The sequence below is a fragment of the Eschrichtius robustus genome, chromosome 19, assembly GCF_028021215.1.
Source record: "Eschrichtius robustus isolate mEscRob2 chromosome 19, mEscRob2.pri, whole genome shotgun sequence".
Classification (NCBI taxonomy): Eukaryota; Metazoa; Chordata; class Mammalia; order Artiodactyla; family Eschrichtiidae; genus Eschrichtius; species Eschrichtius robustus.
Genome location: NC_090842.1, coordinates 62,666,845 through 62,684,666, shown reverse-complemented (window position 1 = coordinate 62,684,666; position 17,822 = coordinate 62,666,845). Strand labels below are relative to the sequence as shown.

The 17,822-nt window shown below is 50.5% G+C and overlaps 2 protein-coding genes across 6 annotated transcripts in view; one reads left to right on the top strand and one right to left on the bottom strand.

Annotated features, from left to right (window-relative positions):
- TRPM4 (transient receptor potential cation channel subfamily M member 4) overlaps positions 1–12,925 on the bottom strand; it is a 36,244-nt gene extending 23,319 nt beyond the window's left edge. For 3 of the 5 annotated variants that reach the window (XM_068528323.1, XM_068528324.1, XM_068528326.1), the window contains exons 1-9: positions 12,800–12,925; positions 12,423–12,490; positions 8,357–8,531; positions 7,818–7,998; positions 7,455–7,618; positions 7,067–7,250; positions 2,671–2,732; positions 2,334–2,519; positions 1,894–1,993 (exon numbers count right to left, since the gene is read on the bottom strand). In XM_068528323.1, the coding sequence (XP_068384424.1) occupies positions 1,894–1,993; positions 2,334–2,519; positions 2,671–2,732; positions 7,067–7,250; positions 7,455–7,618; positions 7,818–7,998; positions 8,357–8,531; positions 12,423–12,490; positions 12,800–12,823 (1,144 nt within the window). In that variant the 5' untranslated portion in view covers positions 12,824–12,925. Of the gene's footprint in view, positions 1–1,893; positions 1,994–2,333; positions 2,520–2,670; positions 2,733–7,066; positions 7,251–7,454; positions 7,619–7,817; positions 7,999–8,356; positions 8,532–12,422; positions 12,491–12,799 lie in introns of those variants that run through there. The other 2 variants (XM_068528325.1, XM_068528327.1) reach the window with 2 other exon arrangements.
- A 1,327-nt stretch (positions 12,926–14,252) lies between these two features.
- Positions 14,253–17,794, top strand: HRC (histidine rich calcium binding protein). Its single transcript, XM_068528743.1, has 6 exons — positions 14,253–15,888; positions 15,967–16,037; positions 16,573–16,641; positions 16,903–16,957; positions 17,435–17,471; positions 17,656–17,794. Exons 1-6 carry the CDS (start codon positions 14,253–14,255, stop codon positions 17,690–17,692), a joined length of 1,905 nt encoding a protein of 634 aa, XP_068384844.1. The 3' UTR covers positions 17,693–17,794.
- Positions 17,795–17,822: the final 28 nt, after the last annotated feature.

Sequence of the window (17,822 nt, the reverse complement as noted above, 5' to 3'; positions counted from 1 at the left end):
TGAGTCACTCTGGTTTCCTGCAACTTGGGAGTATTTGTGAGACGAAAAGTAGCAGAAAAAATGTAAACATTAGCCGGACTTCGGAAGAACTTGGAGGTCATTAAATAGAACAAGGAAGAACAAGTGGCCTTTAAAAATTTGATCGGATAATTTAATGGATCCAAAAGTGTGCAGTCAACCTTGTGTGACCTTGGGCAAGTCACTTTCCCCCTCTCTGAGCCTCAGTTTCTTCATCTGCAAACTGGGGAGACGGTCCTTATAGGAAGGGTTAGAGGATCAGGGGCAATAATGTGTGCCAGCTGCTCAGCACAGTGCCTGGCTGTTCCTAGACTCTCATGAAGCATTCATCCCCTTCCCTCTTCCTTCCTCACCTGCTGAAACCCCATCCCTTCAACTCTGCCAACACTGAGACTGTCCAGCCATCTCCAGTTTCCCCAGCAGAGTGTGATCACTTGTACTTCTGCAGGCAACAGACTTAAAACACCACCCCCTCAAACCACATCTTAGAGAGCCGCTGTGTTTTCCCCCAGGAGGCTGATGAGTTAACTTCTGTAAAGTAAATCAGATTTGCCCACTGACTGTCATCCTCTATTAAAGGATGTGTCCCCACAAGAAATGGAATCATATTAAGAAGAGTTCCCATTTATTAGGCTCCCCCTGGGGACCAGGCACTGCCCATAATCTGCCTCTGAGGCCCACAACACTCCTGCCAGGTATTATCTCAATTTTTCAGAGAGAGAAACGAAGGCTCAGAGAGGGAAAGTCTCTTTCTCAAAGTCACACAGCAGAGAGGGGGCCAAGCTGATACTCAAATTTTAGTTTTATCTGATTCCAAAGTCAAAAATAACTACCACACCACAGAACATGGTAGATGCAATTGGGGTGGGGACCTGGAACTCAGAACGCATTACAAATTGACACTATGCCTCTTGAGAGTTTTTATCTAAGTGGGTGTTTTCCCTGTAAAACTCTTCTGACATCAAAAACGCCCCTCCCCACCCACATCCCCACAGAGCCCTGGGGAACCCCCTTACCACTTATTTATCTCACCTCCACATCTTGCTAACTCCAAATTCTACTGGCTCTTCAAGGCTGCCCAGTTTAAATACCACCTCCCCGTTTTTCTGACAGCAGTTCCTCTCCCATGCTTTTGTCTTGAATTTTACTTAAGGTTGTGTCCAAACAACCCTGGTAGGAACTGCTTTTATCTCTGAGCCTAATCTTTGTTGAATGAATAATGAGCTCCATCCTCAGCCTCTACCAAGCAGCCATTATGCTCCCTACCTTGGTTTTCATCATGCATTCCTCTAGTGAAATATCAGGAGCTCCTTGCTGGGAGATAGCACTCTGGTTTTTCTCTGACTCCACCACCCCTCAGGGCTTAAAACATATTGGAGGCATATAGGAAAAGTAGAAAGGGTGAGTGGGTGGATAGATGGAAGAATGGACGGATGGATGAAAAGATGGATGGATAGATGAAAGATGGATGGATGGAAGAATGATGAGTGGATGGAATTGTTACTAGATGTGTGAATAAACTGGTAGAAGGATGGGTGGATGGCAAGATGGATGGATGATTCGATGGATGGAAGAATGAAGGATGAATGGAATAATGGGTAGATGGAAAGATCAATGTACATATGGCTGGCTGGATGGATAAAGGATGAAAGGATGGGTGGATGGATACAACAGAAGGAAAGCAACGTTGGAACATAATGAAAGTATCTTGGGAAAACTGTCCAAATAACTCCATGCAAAGCCCCAAAAGGTAATGATAAAAGGAAAAAGATAAAAAGGGGCGCAATTTAGAGAGGATGGATAAAGTGCCGAGGCCACGAGAGGTGTCCAAAGTTGAGCTGACAGTGGGGGAAGTTTTGGGACTCCAAGCCTTACCCTTGACAAGGGCCTTCAAAACGATGGTCTCAAATTCCTCAGGGCCATCATTAGCTGAATAGACTGTCAGCAGCTCCTTCCGAGTCATGATCCTCTCCACCTGCAGAATACCAAATTTTGCAACCCACACCCAACTCCCTGGCCCTGTCCACAGAGATATAGGAGAACATTCCCCTGCAGGACCCAGTAGTCTAGGTGCCTAGCACCCTCTACTCCCAGAACTTAGGGGGGATCCAGGCCCCCAGGCCTCTCCTCCCTTAGACCCAGGAGTCCAGGCTCCCAGCCTTTCCTCCCTCATATCCATGAGGCTGGGCCCCCATTCCCCTTCCCTTGGATCCAGGACTCCAAATCCTCAGCATCCTCACCTCTCAAGACCCAGGAACCCAGGTTCCCAGCTCCCTCCCATCTCAGGTTCCCGAGTTGGGCCCCCAATGTCATACCTGGGCCTGTAGAATCTCAGGGTCCCCTTTGGGGAAGAAACGTTTAATCAGATCTTGGGCTTCACATCGCCTGCCTCCTCCACTCCCTGGAGCCAGAGTGTGGATCTCTGCCAGGCAGTCTGCAGCTCCCCCAGACCCGGCCACCAGGAGGCAGGGGAGCTGAGCCTGGGTGGCATTCTCTATCCGCTACAGGACAAAAGGGGGAGTCAGGTTAGGGAAGGAAAGTATTCACACCTCCTGGAGTCTAGATTCCCAGCCCCCTCCTCCCCTAGGACCCAGGAGTACAGCCCCCGGCTACTGCCCCCGCCCTTAGACCCAGGCACCTGGGCCCTTATACCTTCAACATCTTTTCATCACCATCAATCAAGAGAAGGAGGACAGGGATGTCAATTCCAGTCCCTGAGGAGAGAAGAGAGCACAGGGCTTGGTCACCTCCCATCAGCCTCTGTCAGCGATGGGAGAGAAACACATTTCCCAGGAGTCCCCAGGGCAAATGCTGGCTTCTGCCTAATCCTCTGTCTTGAGGCTCAAGAGAACTGTCACGCCTTTGAGGATGTTGGGAGGGGCCAGATCTTGAAGACAGTAATGTTCAACTTCTCAAGGGAGGAGAGGGCTGGGAGCCTGGACTCCTGGGTTCCCGAATGAGGCATGAGTCAATCCTATAACTGATTAACCATCCAGGAGCCAGGAGAGGATGAAAGTGCAAACTGAAAATAAAGGAAATAAGGAATAGAAAGGACTATCCAAATACAATAAAGATATTTATCAAAGCCCAATAGCAAACTCATATAAGTTTTTTACGAACTCTATTCCAAATAAAATAAGAACTGAAACAACATTGCTACTATTCACACTTATCTGGGAGTTTTGAGCTAACGTAACAATGCAAGAAAATGAAATAGTTGGAATGAAAACTTGTATATATATATATTTTAAGCTGGAAGAGACAAAGGTATCTATTTGAAGGAAAGATGATTTATATTCTCAGAAAATTGGAGAGACTCCACTCAGAATAACTAAATATTAATAAGAGAATTTGGTTACGAGGATTAATACAAGAAAAATACACAAAAATAAAAAACTTTTCTCCAACTATTATAATATGTATCTTATCCATGTTTTCACAAAAATGATAAACTACCTGGGAATTAATTCATACAGAAAGGTATAATATTTTTATAAGGAGATTGATAAACCTTACATAAGGACAAGGCCTGAATAAATGGTAAAACAAATACCATGTTAACCTGTCACAATGTAACACATAAATTCAATGCAGTTTGGAGAAAGAGGGAGGTAGGACGAGGTTGGCAATGTTTTCCTTTTTTTTTCTTAATGGAACAAAATAATTTTTAAATTCATATGAAAGAATTAATATCAGAAGAGTTAAGAAATTTTTGAGAAATGACAGTGGGGAGAAACTTTCCCTAATATACATTCAAATGTCTTTAAACTGCTGTAAACAACAAGAACAACAACAACAACAAAAAAAAAATATATATATATATATATTTTTTTTTTGGCCGCGCTGCACAGCATGTTGGGTCTTAGTTCCCTGACCAGGGATTGAACCTGCACCCCTTGCATTGGACACGCAGAGTCTTAACCACTGGACCACCAGGGAAGTCCCAAACAAAATATATTTTTGGCACAGGAATAAATAGAGAGGTAGAAGAGGAAAAGGTTTAGAAATACTTCAACATATAAAGGAACTGAATATACAACTTAAGTGGCATTTCAATTTAGCTGGGAAAAGATGGTTTATTTATTAAATGGACATGAAGAAAACGTGGCTTCCCATTTGTAAGAAAAAAATGTAGACTCCCTATCTCAAGACACCTAAAAATCATTTCCAGATGGATTAAAAGTTTAAACATAAAAATATAAGATATTAAAAAAGAAGACTTAACATATTTGTATAGCATTGGAGTGAAATGGACCTTCCTAAAAAACCAAGGGAAACCAAGGGGCTATAAAAGGAACAACAAATATATCTAACCACATAAAAATGATAGAATTTTTATGGAAGTAGACACCATAATTAAAGTATCTTTTAAAAATTTTACATCTAACAGTCAAAGCATTACTAAGGACAGGATACAAAGAATTCTTACAAAAAGACAAGAAAGAAATAACCCAATTCAAAAATGTGCAAAGAATATGAATAGACAGTTCATAATTGAGGAAATCTGATTGGCCAATAAAATATGTTTATATCTTTTAATAGTGGTTAGATAAATTAAAAAATCAAATGAAAAGTGGCATGTCACTTTTTATCCATCAAATTTGCCAAAAAAAAAATTTTAAACCAAGAGTATCCAGAGCCGGTTAAGACCGGACAGAAAAGGAAACTCTCACACATTCTCGATGAGAGTGAAAACTGCTACACACTTTTAGAAAGTTATCTAGTACTATCTATTAGTATACACACAGGGCAATCTCACTTGGGGGATCTACTGTATAGAATTTAAAACACCTGGATGTAATTATGGATGTTCATACAAAGATATTTATTCAGCATTGTTTGTAGTGCCAAACACTGATAGCACTTTAAGTATCCACCAATTGAGAAAAATTTAAATAACAGATGGTACAACCATTACCAAGGAATATCATGCAACTATTAAAAGGAGATACAGGGCTTCCCTGGTGGCACAGTGGTTGAGAATCTGCCTGCCAGTGCAGGGGACACGGGTTTGAGCCCTGGTCTGGGAAGATCCCACATGCCGCGGAGCAACTAGGCCCGTGAGCCACAATTACTGAGCCTGCGCATCTGGAGCCTGTGCTCCGCAACAAGAGAGGCCGCGACAGTGAGAGGCCCGCGCACCGCGATGAAGAGTGGCCTCCGCTTGCCGCAACTAGAGAAAGCCCTCGCACAGAAACGAAGACCCAACACAGCCATAAAGAAATAAATAAAAATTTAAAAAAAAAAAAAAAAAAGGAGATACAAGATAGTTTGTATCTAAAAGGGATGGTTGTAAGAGAGTGATATGTATATGTATAGTATAAAAGAGAGAAAGGAACACCACTGAGCATAGGATTTTATAAGCATAGACAAAGATATAAAAGGATTAACTCCAAACCATATAACACAGATTACCCCAATAGAAGGGATTGGAGCTGGGAAGGGAATTTTCTAACGTCTTTTGTTTTCTTCTTTGACCAGTGGGTTATTTACAAACTACAATTCAGGCAATGATATGAATTTCCTTATATACCTTCGCGTGGTTTGATTAGTTCCAATAAACACATATTAAAGCTGCCATAAAATATTATGTTGAGTGAAAGAAGCCAGTCTCAAAAGGTCATGTATTATATTATTCCATTTATTTATCTTCTGGAAAAGAGAAGACTAGAGTGATGGAAAACAGATCAGTAGCTGCCAGGGGCTGGGCACAAAAGGAATGCCTTCATGGTAACAGAACTGGTCTATGTCCTGACTGTGGACTGAATCTCTACATATGCCTAAACTCACAGAATTATACACCCCAAAAAAGTCAGTTTACACCCCAAAAAGATAATTTTAAAAATAAGATTAAAGTTGCCAAAAAGCTAAGTAAAATTTAAGAATTAAATGGGGGACTTCCCTGGTGGTGCAGTGGTTAAGAATCCGCCTGCCAATGCAGGGGAAACGGGTTCAATCCCTGGTCCGGGAAGATCCCACATGCTGTGGAGCAACTAAGCCGGTGCGCCACACTACTGAGCCTGCGCTCTAGAGCCCACGAGCCACAACTACTGAGCCCTCATGCCACAACTACTGAAGCCCACGCGCCTAGAGCCCGTGCTCCGCAACAAGAGAAGCCACCGAGATGAGAAGCCCGTGCACTGCAACGAAGAGTAGCCCCCGCTCGCCACAGCTAGAGAAAGCCCGCGCACAGCAACGAAGACCCAACGCAGCCAAAAATAAATAAATACTTTAAAAAAAAAAGAATTAAATGGACACTTTTTAAAATACAGGAAATGTTCATAAAGAAGCAGGTTTCTGTTTAGTTGACTTTCTACATTGGGCATTTCTTTCTGTTTTAGTGATTTCTGCCCTGTCTTTATTATATCCTTGCTTCTACTTTCTCTAGATTTGATTTGCTCTTCTGTTTCTAGGATTTTTTTAAATTGGAGACTTAAATCATTGATTTTCAACCTTTCTTTTCTTTTCATTTTAGATAAGCATTTAAGTCTACAGATTTCCCTCTAAGTACTGCATTAGTTGCATCCCCAAAGTGTTGGTATGTCATAACATCATTATCATTCAGTTCAAAATATTTTCTAGCTTCTTTTTTTTTTTCCTTCTTTGATCTGTGGGTTATTTACAAACTACAGTTCATGCAATGATATGGATGAATCTCACAGAAATAATGTCGAATATGAGAAGGCAGAATTTAAAACATGGGGTTGTATTCATATGAAACACGGTCAGAACTACTCTATGCTGTGACAAGCAGAATAGGGTGGCTCTTGGGTGTGGGCAGAAGGCTTCTGGGGGCTGGTATTATTCTGTTTCTTGATCTGGGTGCTGGTTGCATAAGTGGGTTCAGTTTGTTAAAAATTCATCAAGCTGTCCACCTTTCGGTATTGTAGATTTCAAGACAATGATTTTTTCAAACACAGCAAATGATGGGAGAAGGCACTTGACTACAGGAAACTCCCCCTGGCCGCAACCCCCAAATTCCGACCAGATCTGACCACTGGGATCCTGAGTCTTGGGCTGTGAATCCCCAGTGGAAGGAGCCACTCACCTCCCACGCCCGTCTTCTGTTGGGCAAGGTAGGACTCGAAGCCCAAGCGGAAGCGGTTCTCGCCGCCCAGGCGGCTGTGGGTGCCGTCGTCCACCAGGAGGAAGGCCGAATAGTTGTAGTCAAGAGGGAACTGGACCCCATCCTCAGGGTCACCGTGCCACCGGTACCTCGCAGGAAACGAGCCCTGGGGGACAGGTGGCAAGACCAGGGAGTCTTTCCATCAGGGCCAAGAGGACAGACACCAGTCGTTCGTCCTTCAGACCCAGGAGACCAGACACCCAGCCCCGTCCTCCCTCAGACCTGTGACTACAGGTCCCCAGCCCCTCCTCCCTCAGACCCAGGAGTCCAGGCCCCCAGCCCCCTCCTTGTCCAAGACCCTGGGTCCCACCTTGGGGTTGATGAGGGTGTGTCTATTCCGAACCACACCCCAGGGGGCCACGCCCATGGCCACCACCTTGTTGCCCCCAGTCCTGGCCGTCTGGTGGTCCCGCACAGCCACACCCACATGCCGTCCAATGCCCTTGTGCAGCCCTCCGGTGACAATCCAGGCCCCTACACAGCGACACAGACTGGTGGTGAGATCCAGAGACACACAGGAGTGCAGAGACAGAGAGAGAGAGACTAGAGAGTGAGACAAAACCCCACACACAAAGACGGGATGGGGGGAAAACAGAATTCCAGGGAAGTGGCGGAGATGGGGGAGCAGTTGGCCCCGGCCCAGGAGGCAGAGCCCCTGCCCACCCTCAGTCACCTGTGTTCTGGGCAGCCCGCACCAGCCCGCGTCGCAGCAGGTCCTGCAGCCAAGTCTGCAGGGTGGGGTCCCCCGACCCCCCCAGCACTGACACCACCAGGTTCGGGGCCTGGAAGCCCCATATGTTCGTGACCAGATTATAAACTGTAGCTGGATCCGTGCGGTCAGAGAGCCGGAGGAACTGTGGACACACAAGAGGAAGGGACACGGGGAGGGGGACAGAGACAGAGAGAAAGGGACAGAGACGCAGAGAGAGGAGCACAGAGATGGGGGGAGGGGAGACGGGGACAGAGACCCAGAGGGGAGGGATGGAGACCCAGAGAGAGGAGGACAGAGACCCAGAGAGAGAGAGGGGGACAGGCTCAGAAAAGACAGACAGTGGTGGAGGGGACAGGGATCCAGGAGAGGTGAAGATAGGGATGGGCAAATGAGGAGACACAGCGTTCAGCTGGGACACCCCCAGGCCCTGGCTCCGGGAGCCCCTGAGGCATGCAGCCCCACTGGTCAACCCTGGCCCTGCCCAGACATGCAGGCCTCACATTGCTGGCCTTGCGGCCGGCACCCAGGAAGTCCAGGTCTCCGAAGGCATCTGTGGGCTTCTCCGTGGTGTGCAGGTCACTGTCCCATACGGTCACCACGGCTGCCCCGAATGCATCCTCCACAGCCACCGATGGGTGGGCACACCGGGGTTGCCCACACTGGCACAAGGTCCCCCTGAGGGGGAAGGGGAAGGAGGAGAATGAAGCCCAGAGGTGTCCGCACCGACCCCAAGCATCCTGTAGAAATGTCCATATTTCTGCACCTCCCTCCAGAGGAGCTCACAGTCCATACTGACCCTGGCACTGGCCCTCCACGGTTCTGACCAGCCTGAGGGAGAGACTGGGGCAGAACAACCACAGTCACCTCACCCACCAGCAGGAAGCCGCAGTGGCTCAAGAGCACCTGAGCAGGGAGGTCTACATACCAGGCCCCACACTCACTGTTGCCTTCAGGGCCTGAGGTGGAAAAGTGCAGGGGGCCATCGGGGATGTCCTTGCTGCCCCCATTTCAAACAGATGATATTCACATGAAAAGGAAAATCAAGAGAGTGATTCACAGAGCACGCACGCACTAGAGGCCAAGGCAGCTGTGTGACTTTGAGCAAGTAGCTTCACCTCTCTGAGCCTAAATTTCCACCTCAAATGCAAAGACAATGATAGCACAGCCTACGTCATAGAACCATGAGGAGCCAATGAAATAACACAACATTTCCTAAAATGGGGGCCGCATACCAGATCCAGTCTCTGTGAACTCCACACAGAGCTTTAAATAACCTTGAACAACACAGTGAGAAAGTCATTCCTTTTTGAGCTCTCCTGATTACTGTCAAGGAGAGAGGCTCAGCGGGTGCTAGAATATTTTTAATGCCTAAGTCTTTACTTTTTCTTTTTAACAGAGAAAAGCTGGCCTCATGCTCAGAAAACTGGGCTGGCAACAGCAACCATTTAGACGGTAAATACTTTTTATTTGGTTTTCATTGTGGTTGTCTTTTATGCCTTGTTTCTTTCTCTTTGTGGCAAATGGAACAGATTTTGCATTTATGGCGATCACATATGAAACTTTTTTCCCCCTAAATAAATACACAAGTATCCCTTGTCACCTAATGGGATTGGCACCTGAGTTTAAAAACAGGAAGCAACACGGGTTTGGGAGATGAGGGATTTATTTGAAAATGTATCTAAATCTTTTTGGTCCCTGATTCCAGAAGGGATTCAAATATCAGGGGAGACCTGCATTTATGTAAACAGAGTGAGCCATGATTTAAGGACTAATTTTATGGAAAGAATAGCACAGGTGGTCCATGGATTTGACAAGAGTTGTAAAGTCACTAAAAGAATGGCCAACAAATCCAAACAGAATACACCAGCTCCTGGCACAGTAAGGAATATAGGATACACCCCTCCGTCTTCCTGAGTCTACCTCCAGGGTCCTGGCATGCCTCAGTTTACCCACTTGATCCTTTCACCCATCTCAACCCCGTCCCTGGACCCCCCCTCATTCCTGTCCATCTACTTCTCACGAGCCCTTCCGGGCAAAATTTCTTCATGGAATGTTCCAGAACCTGAACTGTCCAGTACAGTAGCCTCTAGCCACACCGTGCTCCTTATATTCAAATAAATTAAAATTAAATACAATTAAAAATTCAGTTGCTCTGGCCACATTTCAAGTGATTAGGAGCCACATGTGGCCGATGGCTGCCATATTGGATGTGGATATAGAACATTTTCACCATTGCAGAAAATTCTGGTAGACAGCACTGGCAGACTCCCCCTCTGTCCGTCTCACCTCCTACCCCCCCTTTCTCTGTGTGGCCACTGAAACCGAAATTGTTCCCGATAAAATCAGCAATTACCTGCACGTCCCTGAATACAGTGGCTTCTATTCAGGTCTCATCTGACTCAGACAAAGGAGCACTGGTCATAGCTAAAAGGCTGATTCTAGAAAACCTTCTCCTTGGCAAAGCACACCTGTTCCCCTGCCTGCTCTGTCTCTGACTCATCTGTGGCTTTCTCTTGCTCTGTGCCTCCCTTGAGAGTAGGTGTTCTCCAGAGCCAGGACCACATGCCTTCCCTACATGGGTCTCAAACTCAGTGCCCCCAAGGGCCAGGCAGGTAACGTAAGAGAAAGAAGCATCAGGTGGAAAATTATAAGTGGATGTGCCGGAGGCTGTGCTGACTTGAGGCAGCATGTCTGTCTTGAAGCATTCAGAGACAAGTGTTTAGCAATCCTCTTCCGTGGAAGAAAAAAAAAAAAACATTGGCCATAGAATTGCCAGTTTGCAACCTCCTCTGATTTTACACTTTCTTCCCCCCATCCTACTTCCACAGTTTCCATTACCACCTACAGCTAGGACTTCTCAAATCTTGGATGGAAGTCACAGACCTTTCCTGAGTCCCTGAGCCAGGTTTGCAACGCCCCTGGCTCCCCCAGGCCCCTCCCACACACGAAGTCCCACTCTGAGCTGGGTGACATTTCCCAAACCTACTCATGCACCTGGATTCCCACCTCGGGGACAAGCTCACTGTTTCCCAGGCCCCAGACCAGATGTCTGGGCCCATCCTCCCCTCTCCCCTCTCACTCTGCAAATCCATCGGTTCCCAAGCTCCTGCCCCTGGCCTGCCTCAGGCCTGTTCTCCTCCCACCTGCCCCTTGCCCAGCCTCTTCCCCAGCTTCCTGAACTATTCATCCTTACATGGCCCTCAAAGCATCTTTCCACACCCAGAGCTGACCCTGCCCCTCCCATGGCTCTCGGGAACACCAAGACACGGTCCCAACCCCTCGGGGTGACATTTAAGGCTGTGTGACTTCTGGCCCTGCCCTCCTGCTTGATATCCTCTTTCAGATGCTCCTTGCACCTTGAACTCTGCCCCATTTGCAAGCCACATCATCAAATAGGGGGCAATTTATACTTGTTGTTCCCACTCTTGGAATCCAACCCACCTTCAACTGTCAAACTCCAACTTTATCACCTTCCAGTGTCACCTCATTAGCCCCTCCTCCTCCAGAAGCCATTGGTGACACCCTGTGTCCCCTCCCCGGACTTAACCAGATGCCTCCTCTTGGCTCCCACTGGGCCCAGTGGCTTGTCCTTTGCAGCTCCCATCTCCTTGCCTTAGAATCATCTTCCTCCCACCAGACCAGAGGTTCCTAAACTTCCTTGACCGCCCTTTCCATCAGCAAAAGTTTTTGAGCACTCACCCCCAAATAATATATATGTTTATTTATACATAATTCAAGCCATCCTGCACTAATATAGTCATAATAAAACACACACTAAATTAGGAACGTTGACATTTCCCATACCCCAAAGATTGCCTTGAGGACACTAGAAAGCCAAAACCCACTTGAGAGACCATCACTGAAGGCCAGGAGCTCCTAAGGGTGGCCACTCCCCACCCCCCAGCCACCCAGCACAAGCACAGGCCCTACACATGCTAGTAATTGCTACCTTCCGGTGGTTCCTATGGACATATTTTCCAGTGCTTACTATGTGCTGGGCACTGTTTCAGAAATATCACAAGCAGTAACTTGTTTAATTCTCACAATATCCGCAGGAAACAGAGCCTGTTTTTATGCCCAGATGATAGATGAGGCCCAGAGAAGTGAAATGACTTGCCCGAAGCCACACAGCACGTGTCCCAGCTGAAATCTGAACCCTGGCAGGGCCTGTGCTCTTGAAAATAATGCCCCCTTGGAAGTGCTGAGTGAGAGTTTCTTGGAGGAATGAACGAATGAGTGAATGAATGAAACAGAGAGAGCCAAGAAAGAAAGACAGAGAAAGTGACACCAGGAGGCAGAGACACACAGAAGGCACACGGGGAAGGAAAAAACCATAACCCAGCCCTGGGGCTTGAACACTGACCCTGAGCGGGAGGATGGGAAATTGGAAGTGTTTGCAGACTGACCCAAGCCCTCCCCGAGGTAGAGAGCCACTAGGAAACGCCCTAGGGAGTATCGGCTCTGACAAGACTGGGGAAGGGAAGGAACCGAAGGGCGGGGTCTGCGGTGGGTGGGGTCAGCGGACCCGGGACACTCTGGGGTCCGTCCCCGGGGCGAACTCCTCACCCCGCATCTGTGGGGTCAACGATGAAAGTCGTGCACGTCTTCTTCTTGAAGATCTTGGGGATCCAGCTCTGGAGACAGGAACAAGGAGTGGGGGGGTGTTGATCCAGTTCGGTCCTATGGGTCACGGAGTGACCCACCCGCGCCCTAGCCGGAGAGCCAGGAGTCCGGGACCCCAGTGCCCTCCTCTCCCAGACTCAGGAGACTCGACCCCCCAACCCCCTCACCAATCCGTCCCCAAGGACCCTGGAGTCCGGGTCCCCAGCAACCCCTTCCTTTGTCTGACCCAAGAATCTGGGTCTCAAGCACCCTCCTCTCTGGAAACCAGGAGGCCAGGCCCTAGCTCCCTGTTCCCTCAGGCCCGGGTCCGGCCGCTGTACCTGCTCCTTCTCCGCACCCACCATGCTGCCGCAGCCACCGCAATCTATCCGACTCCCTGCATTCCCTCCACCAACCGGGTTCTAGATGCGCCCTGGACAAACCGGATCCGCCACTTCCCAGCCCAGCCTGGGGCGGGGCCAGGTCTGGGGGGCGGGGAGTCTCGGAGAAGCGTAGAGCGGGAGGCGGGGCAAAGGGTCGGACAGGACCCAGAGAGAGGCGGGCAGGGACGCAGGGAGAGGGGGACAGGAACCCAGGGAGAGGGGACAGAGACCCAAAGAGGAAATGCCAGCGATGAGAGAGAGGGCACACTGACCCAGGTCGGGGGATGGGGGCCGGGAAACACAAAGACTTAGGTGGGGGCAGAGAATCAGAAAGGGGGAACAGAGATTGGCGGGGCGCTACATTGACCCAAACACGGAGAGAGAGAGAGAGAAAGGTTTGGATGGGTGGCAGACACTCAGAGTGAGAGGGAGAAGGGGACAGAATCCTCAGGAGGTGGGCAGCAGGGACCCTGAGAGAGAGCTGGTGAAGAAACAATGACAGAGAGAGGGAGACCCATAAAGAAGGATGGGAACCCAAAGAGCGAGGGCGACGGTGACAGGATGAGGAGTGGGAGGTATTGATATGCGGACAGGCAGGGCCACATGTCTCCTGACAGCTCTCTGACAGGGACAGCTGCGGCCTCCTGGGTAACCTGAGCCCCTTGCCCCCCCTCGCTGTATTTATAGCCCTGGCCTGGCACCATCCCCTGCCCCCAGATCTGAGTTCCAGGGACAGGAGGTCATGGGTACGTGTGCTGGAGCAAAATTCCTTTCGCGCCATTCCAGGGCTTCCATATTGGCATCCACCGTCTCAGCAAAGTAGCCCATTCTGGCCAGAAACTCCCCATAATCTAACCCCCAGTCCTTCTTTGGCAGGGGTTTCTCCCCTCAGATACATCCCTCCTGCTACCCTCCCCCATGGCCCAGGCTCCCCCCAAATTGGCCTACTAAAAATCTAGCCATCGTCTTTGCAGCTGCCGAACATGAACTTGTTGGCAACCCAAAGTCAAATCCCTTGGCTCCTCTCTCTTGGCCAAGGAGAGACCCCTTCATCCACCCCCTCCCCAGCTGGGAGGAGGAGGAGCAGGAGGGGAGGGGCAGGTGGGGACTGACCCAGAATAACTCAGGGCTGAGAGTAAATTTAGCCACAGAGAGGGGAGGGGAGAGACCCTATTGGCTGGGAAGTGGGAGGGAGGGCCGGAGAGGAGGGTAAGGGGCTCTGGAGACTGCCTCAGAGGGCCTGGCTGTGAGGGCCAGAGGGCAGAGGCCGAGAGAGACACAGCAAAGGAACAACACAGGGAGAAATAAAGAGAAGGAGCCCAAAAGGGACAAGGACCCCAACATTCATCCACATAGCCATAGCCACAGTGGGAGCCAGCCCTGGGAGAAGCTCTGCTGCCTGTCTGTCCCCATGGGCCACTGTGGGCCATGGCTGCACACTTCTCTCCTCTGGGCTGCAGTGGCCAGCCTGCTTCTCCCCACTGCCGTGACCCAGCAGCTGAGAGGGGCTGGGCCGGGGCCCAGCAACTGGAACAACAATGCAGGAGCTTCGGGGCCCTCAGAGGACGCGTCGGGCAAGTTTGGCCACCCCACGCACAGCCATAGAGGCCACGGAGATGAGAACAAGGATGTTTCCACGGAGAGTGGGCATCATTTCTGGGGCCACGGAGACCACAGAGAAGAGGACGAAGATGTCTCCAGAGAATCCCAAGACCATAGGTACCAAGGCCCCAAGGTGGGAGATGAGAACATCTCTGATGAGGAGGAATATACAGAGCATGCTCAGCAGGCCCGTGGGCACAGAAGCCATGGGAACGAAGACGCGGATGATTCAGCTGAGCACGGGCACCACTTCCGCAGCCACGGGAGCCACGGCCATGAAGATGAGGACGAAGACGAAGTTGTGTCCAGTGAGCATCACCATCATATCGTCAGGCATGTACACCGAGGCCATGGAGAAGAGGAGGATGAAGAAGAGGAAGAGGAGGATGTCTCCACTGAGTATGGACACCAGGTCCACAAACACCGAGACCATGGGAAGCAAAAGGATGAAGATGTCTCAGATGAACACCACCATCATGGCCCCAGCCACAGACACCGAGGCCGTGAAGAAGAAGAAGAAGAAGAAGATGATGACGATGATGTCTCCACTGAGTACGTACACCAGACCCACAGGAGTCAAGGCCATAGGAAGGAAGACAATGAAGATGTCTCAGATGAACACCACCATCATATCCCTAGCCACAGACATCAAGGGCACAGAGACAAGGAAGATGAGGATGAGGATGTGTCCACTGAACACTGGCACCAGGTTCCCAGACATACCCACCATGGCCTTGGAGACGACGAGGAGGAGGACGAGGAGGAGATCACAGTCAAGTTCAGCCACCATGTTGCAAGCCACCAACGCCAAGGCCACAAGAGCGCTGAGGAGGAGGACTTCCCAGAGGAATATGAAAGAGCAGTCCCTGGCCGTCACCACCGCGGAGTCCCCAAGGAGGAAGATGAGGACATCTCTGCCAAGCTTGGCCACCAGGCTCCCAGCCACAGGCAGCAAAGCCACAGAGATAAAGGGACTGGCCACAGAGGGTCCATCAAAGAGGAGACTAGCCACCAGCCCCCAGAACACATGGGGGTAAAGGATAGAAGCCATGTAAAGGAGAGTGATTCTGAGGAGGAAGAGGAAGAGAAGGAAGAGGATCACAGCTCCCATGAAGAAGATGATGAAGGTTCAGAGGAGGGAGGAGAAGGCACCCACCATGGCAGCCTGGACCAGGAGGATGAGGAAGACAAGGAGGAAGGTCATGGCCTCAGCCTGAGCCAGGAGGAGGAGGAAGAAGAGGAGGAAGAGGAAGAAGAGAAGGAGGAGAGGAGGGAAGAGAGGGCTGAGGTTTGGGTCCCACTGAGCCAAGACCACCAGAAGGAAGAAGGTGAGGAGGAGGGGCTGGAGGAGGATGAGCTCCCCTTCACCATCATCCCCAACCCACTGGCCAGGAGGGAGGTGTCTGGAGGTGCCTCCAGTGAAGAGGAGAGTAGTGAGGACATGGGTAAGTGATCTGACTGGATGATGGGGGTGGGGAGGAGCGGAGTCAGCCTGGGTCACCGCTGCCCTCTTGTCCCCACAGATCAGCAGGACGCCCAGGAGTACGGGAACTACCAGCCAGGGTCCCTTTGCGGCTACTGCTCCTTCTGCAATGTATGTCTGCAACCCAGCTCCATCCACCAAGCCGTTCCTAGAGTTTGTGCCAGGGCTCTGGTGTGCCTTGGGAGGGCCCTGAGCAACGGGCCTGAGTAAACAGAGACACTTCTGGGGCCAAGTAGGGGACAGACTGGAGGCCAGGAGGCTGGGGAGGAGCCTGGGACAGTGGTCCAGGAAAGAGAGGGTGAGGCCTAAGCTGCACTTGCAGATGTGGGGACAGGGAGGAGGGTTCAAGGCAGAGCCGAGGGAGGTGGGACAGGACTGGAGACTGACAGGCTATGGGGAGAATAGGAAGAGAGGGGGTGAAGAGAGTACCCAAAGGTCCAGCCCACAGTGACAAGGGGACGTTGGGGCACCTTGCAATAGGGAAATGAGGGGGTGGGAAGCAGGTTAAGCAGGTTGGAGGAAGATACTGAGCTCAGTGTCAGAAGTAATGAGGCTGAGAAGTTGGGGATATGTCCAGCGGGCAGGGTGGAGGACTGGCGGGTGGCTCCCAAACGTCTCTGCCTAACCAGGCTCCTCTGGTCCCCAGCGATGCACTGAATGTGAGAACTGTCACTGTGACGAGGAGAACGTGGGAGAGCACTGCGACCAGTGCCAGGTGAGACTTCCCCCAGACTCAAGGATCCACCAGGTTTCCGGATGGCCCGGGACCATCTGAGCACCCCCAGCCCCAAATCCTCTGCCCTCAAACTGACCTAACCCCTTACCCCTGATGCAGCCTTGACTCCAAACCCGATCCTGCCTCTGACCTTAACCTCCACCTAGCTAGCCTCCTACCCAAGTACGGCCCACGCCCCATCCTAACTCCGCCCCTGACCACCTCCTACCGCTCATTCTCTCTCCCCATCCCCGCCCGCAGCACTGCCAGTTCTGCTACCTCTGCCCGCTGGTCTGCGAAACTGTCTGCACTCCGGGTGAGCATGGGTGGGGCCCAGAAGAAACCTGATGAAGGTTTCTAGGCCGCGGGGCCTAGTGGGTGGAGCCAACCTGAGGAGCAGGCTGGAAGGTTGTGGGGCGTGGCTATGTGGGGAGGCGTGGCCAAGGCTGGGACTCTGTGACGAGCGGGAGGAGCACGGAGGGGCGGGGCCGGGCAGAGGGAAGGTTGGGGATAGGTGCCAAAACCTAAGAGGTTCGGATTGAGGGGTGAGCCTAGAACAACCAAGAGGTTGGGGCCAAAGCAAGTGGAATTCGAAGGACGCGGCGGGGGGGTGGGGCTATTGGAGAATGGGAACACTTAGAGCCAGGAGGAAGGAAGGAGTCCCTGTAGAAGGAATTAGTTTGGGGGAAGGAATCCAGAAAAGGGGGCGGAGCTAGTCCTGATCCTGGACTGAGTGAAAAGTGTCCCCCAATTTCACCCGTGGTGTACCCCTCAAGCCTCTTCTCTCCCACAGGAAGCTACGTCGACTATTTCTCCTCGTCCCTGTACCAGTAAGTGTATGGAGGAGGGATGTTTAAGGGCCCCGTTTAGAAAGGTGTTGTCCCGCTATGAATTATTGGACAACCCTGAGCCTCTAGTCCCCCCTTGGTGAAATGGGCAGGTTAACGATCTCTAAGCGCCCTGGTGTGAGCTTTGGACACTTCGGCTGTCCAACCTCTGCGTCCTTCTCTCCAGAGCCCTGGCAGACATGCTGGAAACTCCGGAACTCTAACCCAGACACACGGCTGCGGCGCAGATACATCTCCCTGGCCCTCCAACCCCTTTCCACGGGCCATATTTATTTCTCTGAATAAACGTGCTCCCCGAAACCTCACTGTCAGGCCTGGGATCTGGATCCTCTG

Coding starts and splice junctions, on each gene's coding strand:
- HRC (XM_068528743.1), top strand. CDS start 14,253: ATGGGCCACTGTGGGCCATGGCTGCACACTTCTCTCCTCTGGGCTGCA. Junction 16,642..16,902: donor AGCACTGCGACCAGTGCCAG/GTGAGACTTCCC, acceptor CCCCGCCCGCAG/CACTGCCAGTTCTGCTACCT. Junction 17,472..17,655: donor TTCTCCTCGTCCCTGTACCA/GTAAGTGTATGG, acceptor CCTTCTCTCCAG/AGCCCTGGCAGACATGCTGG.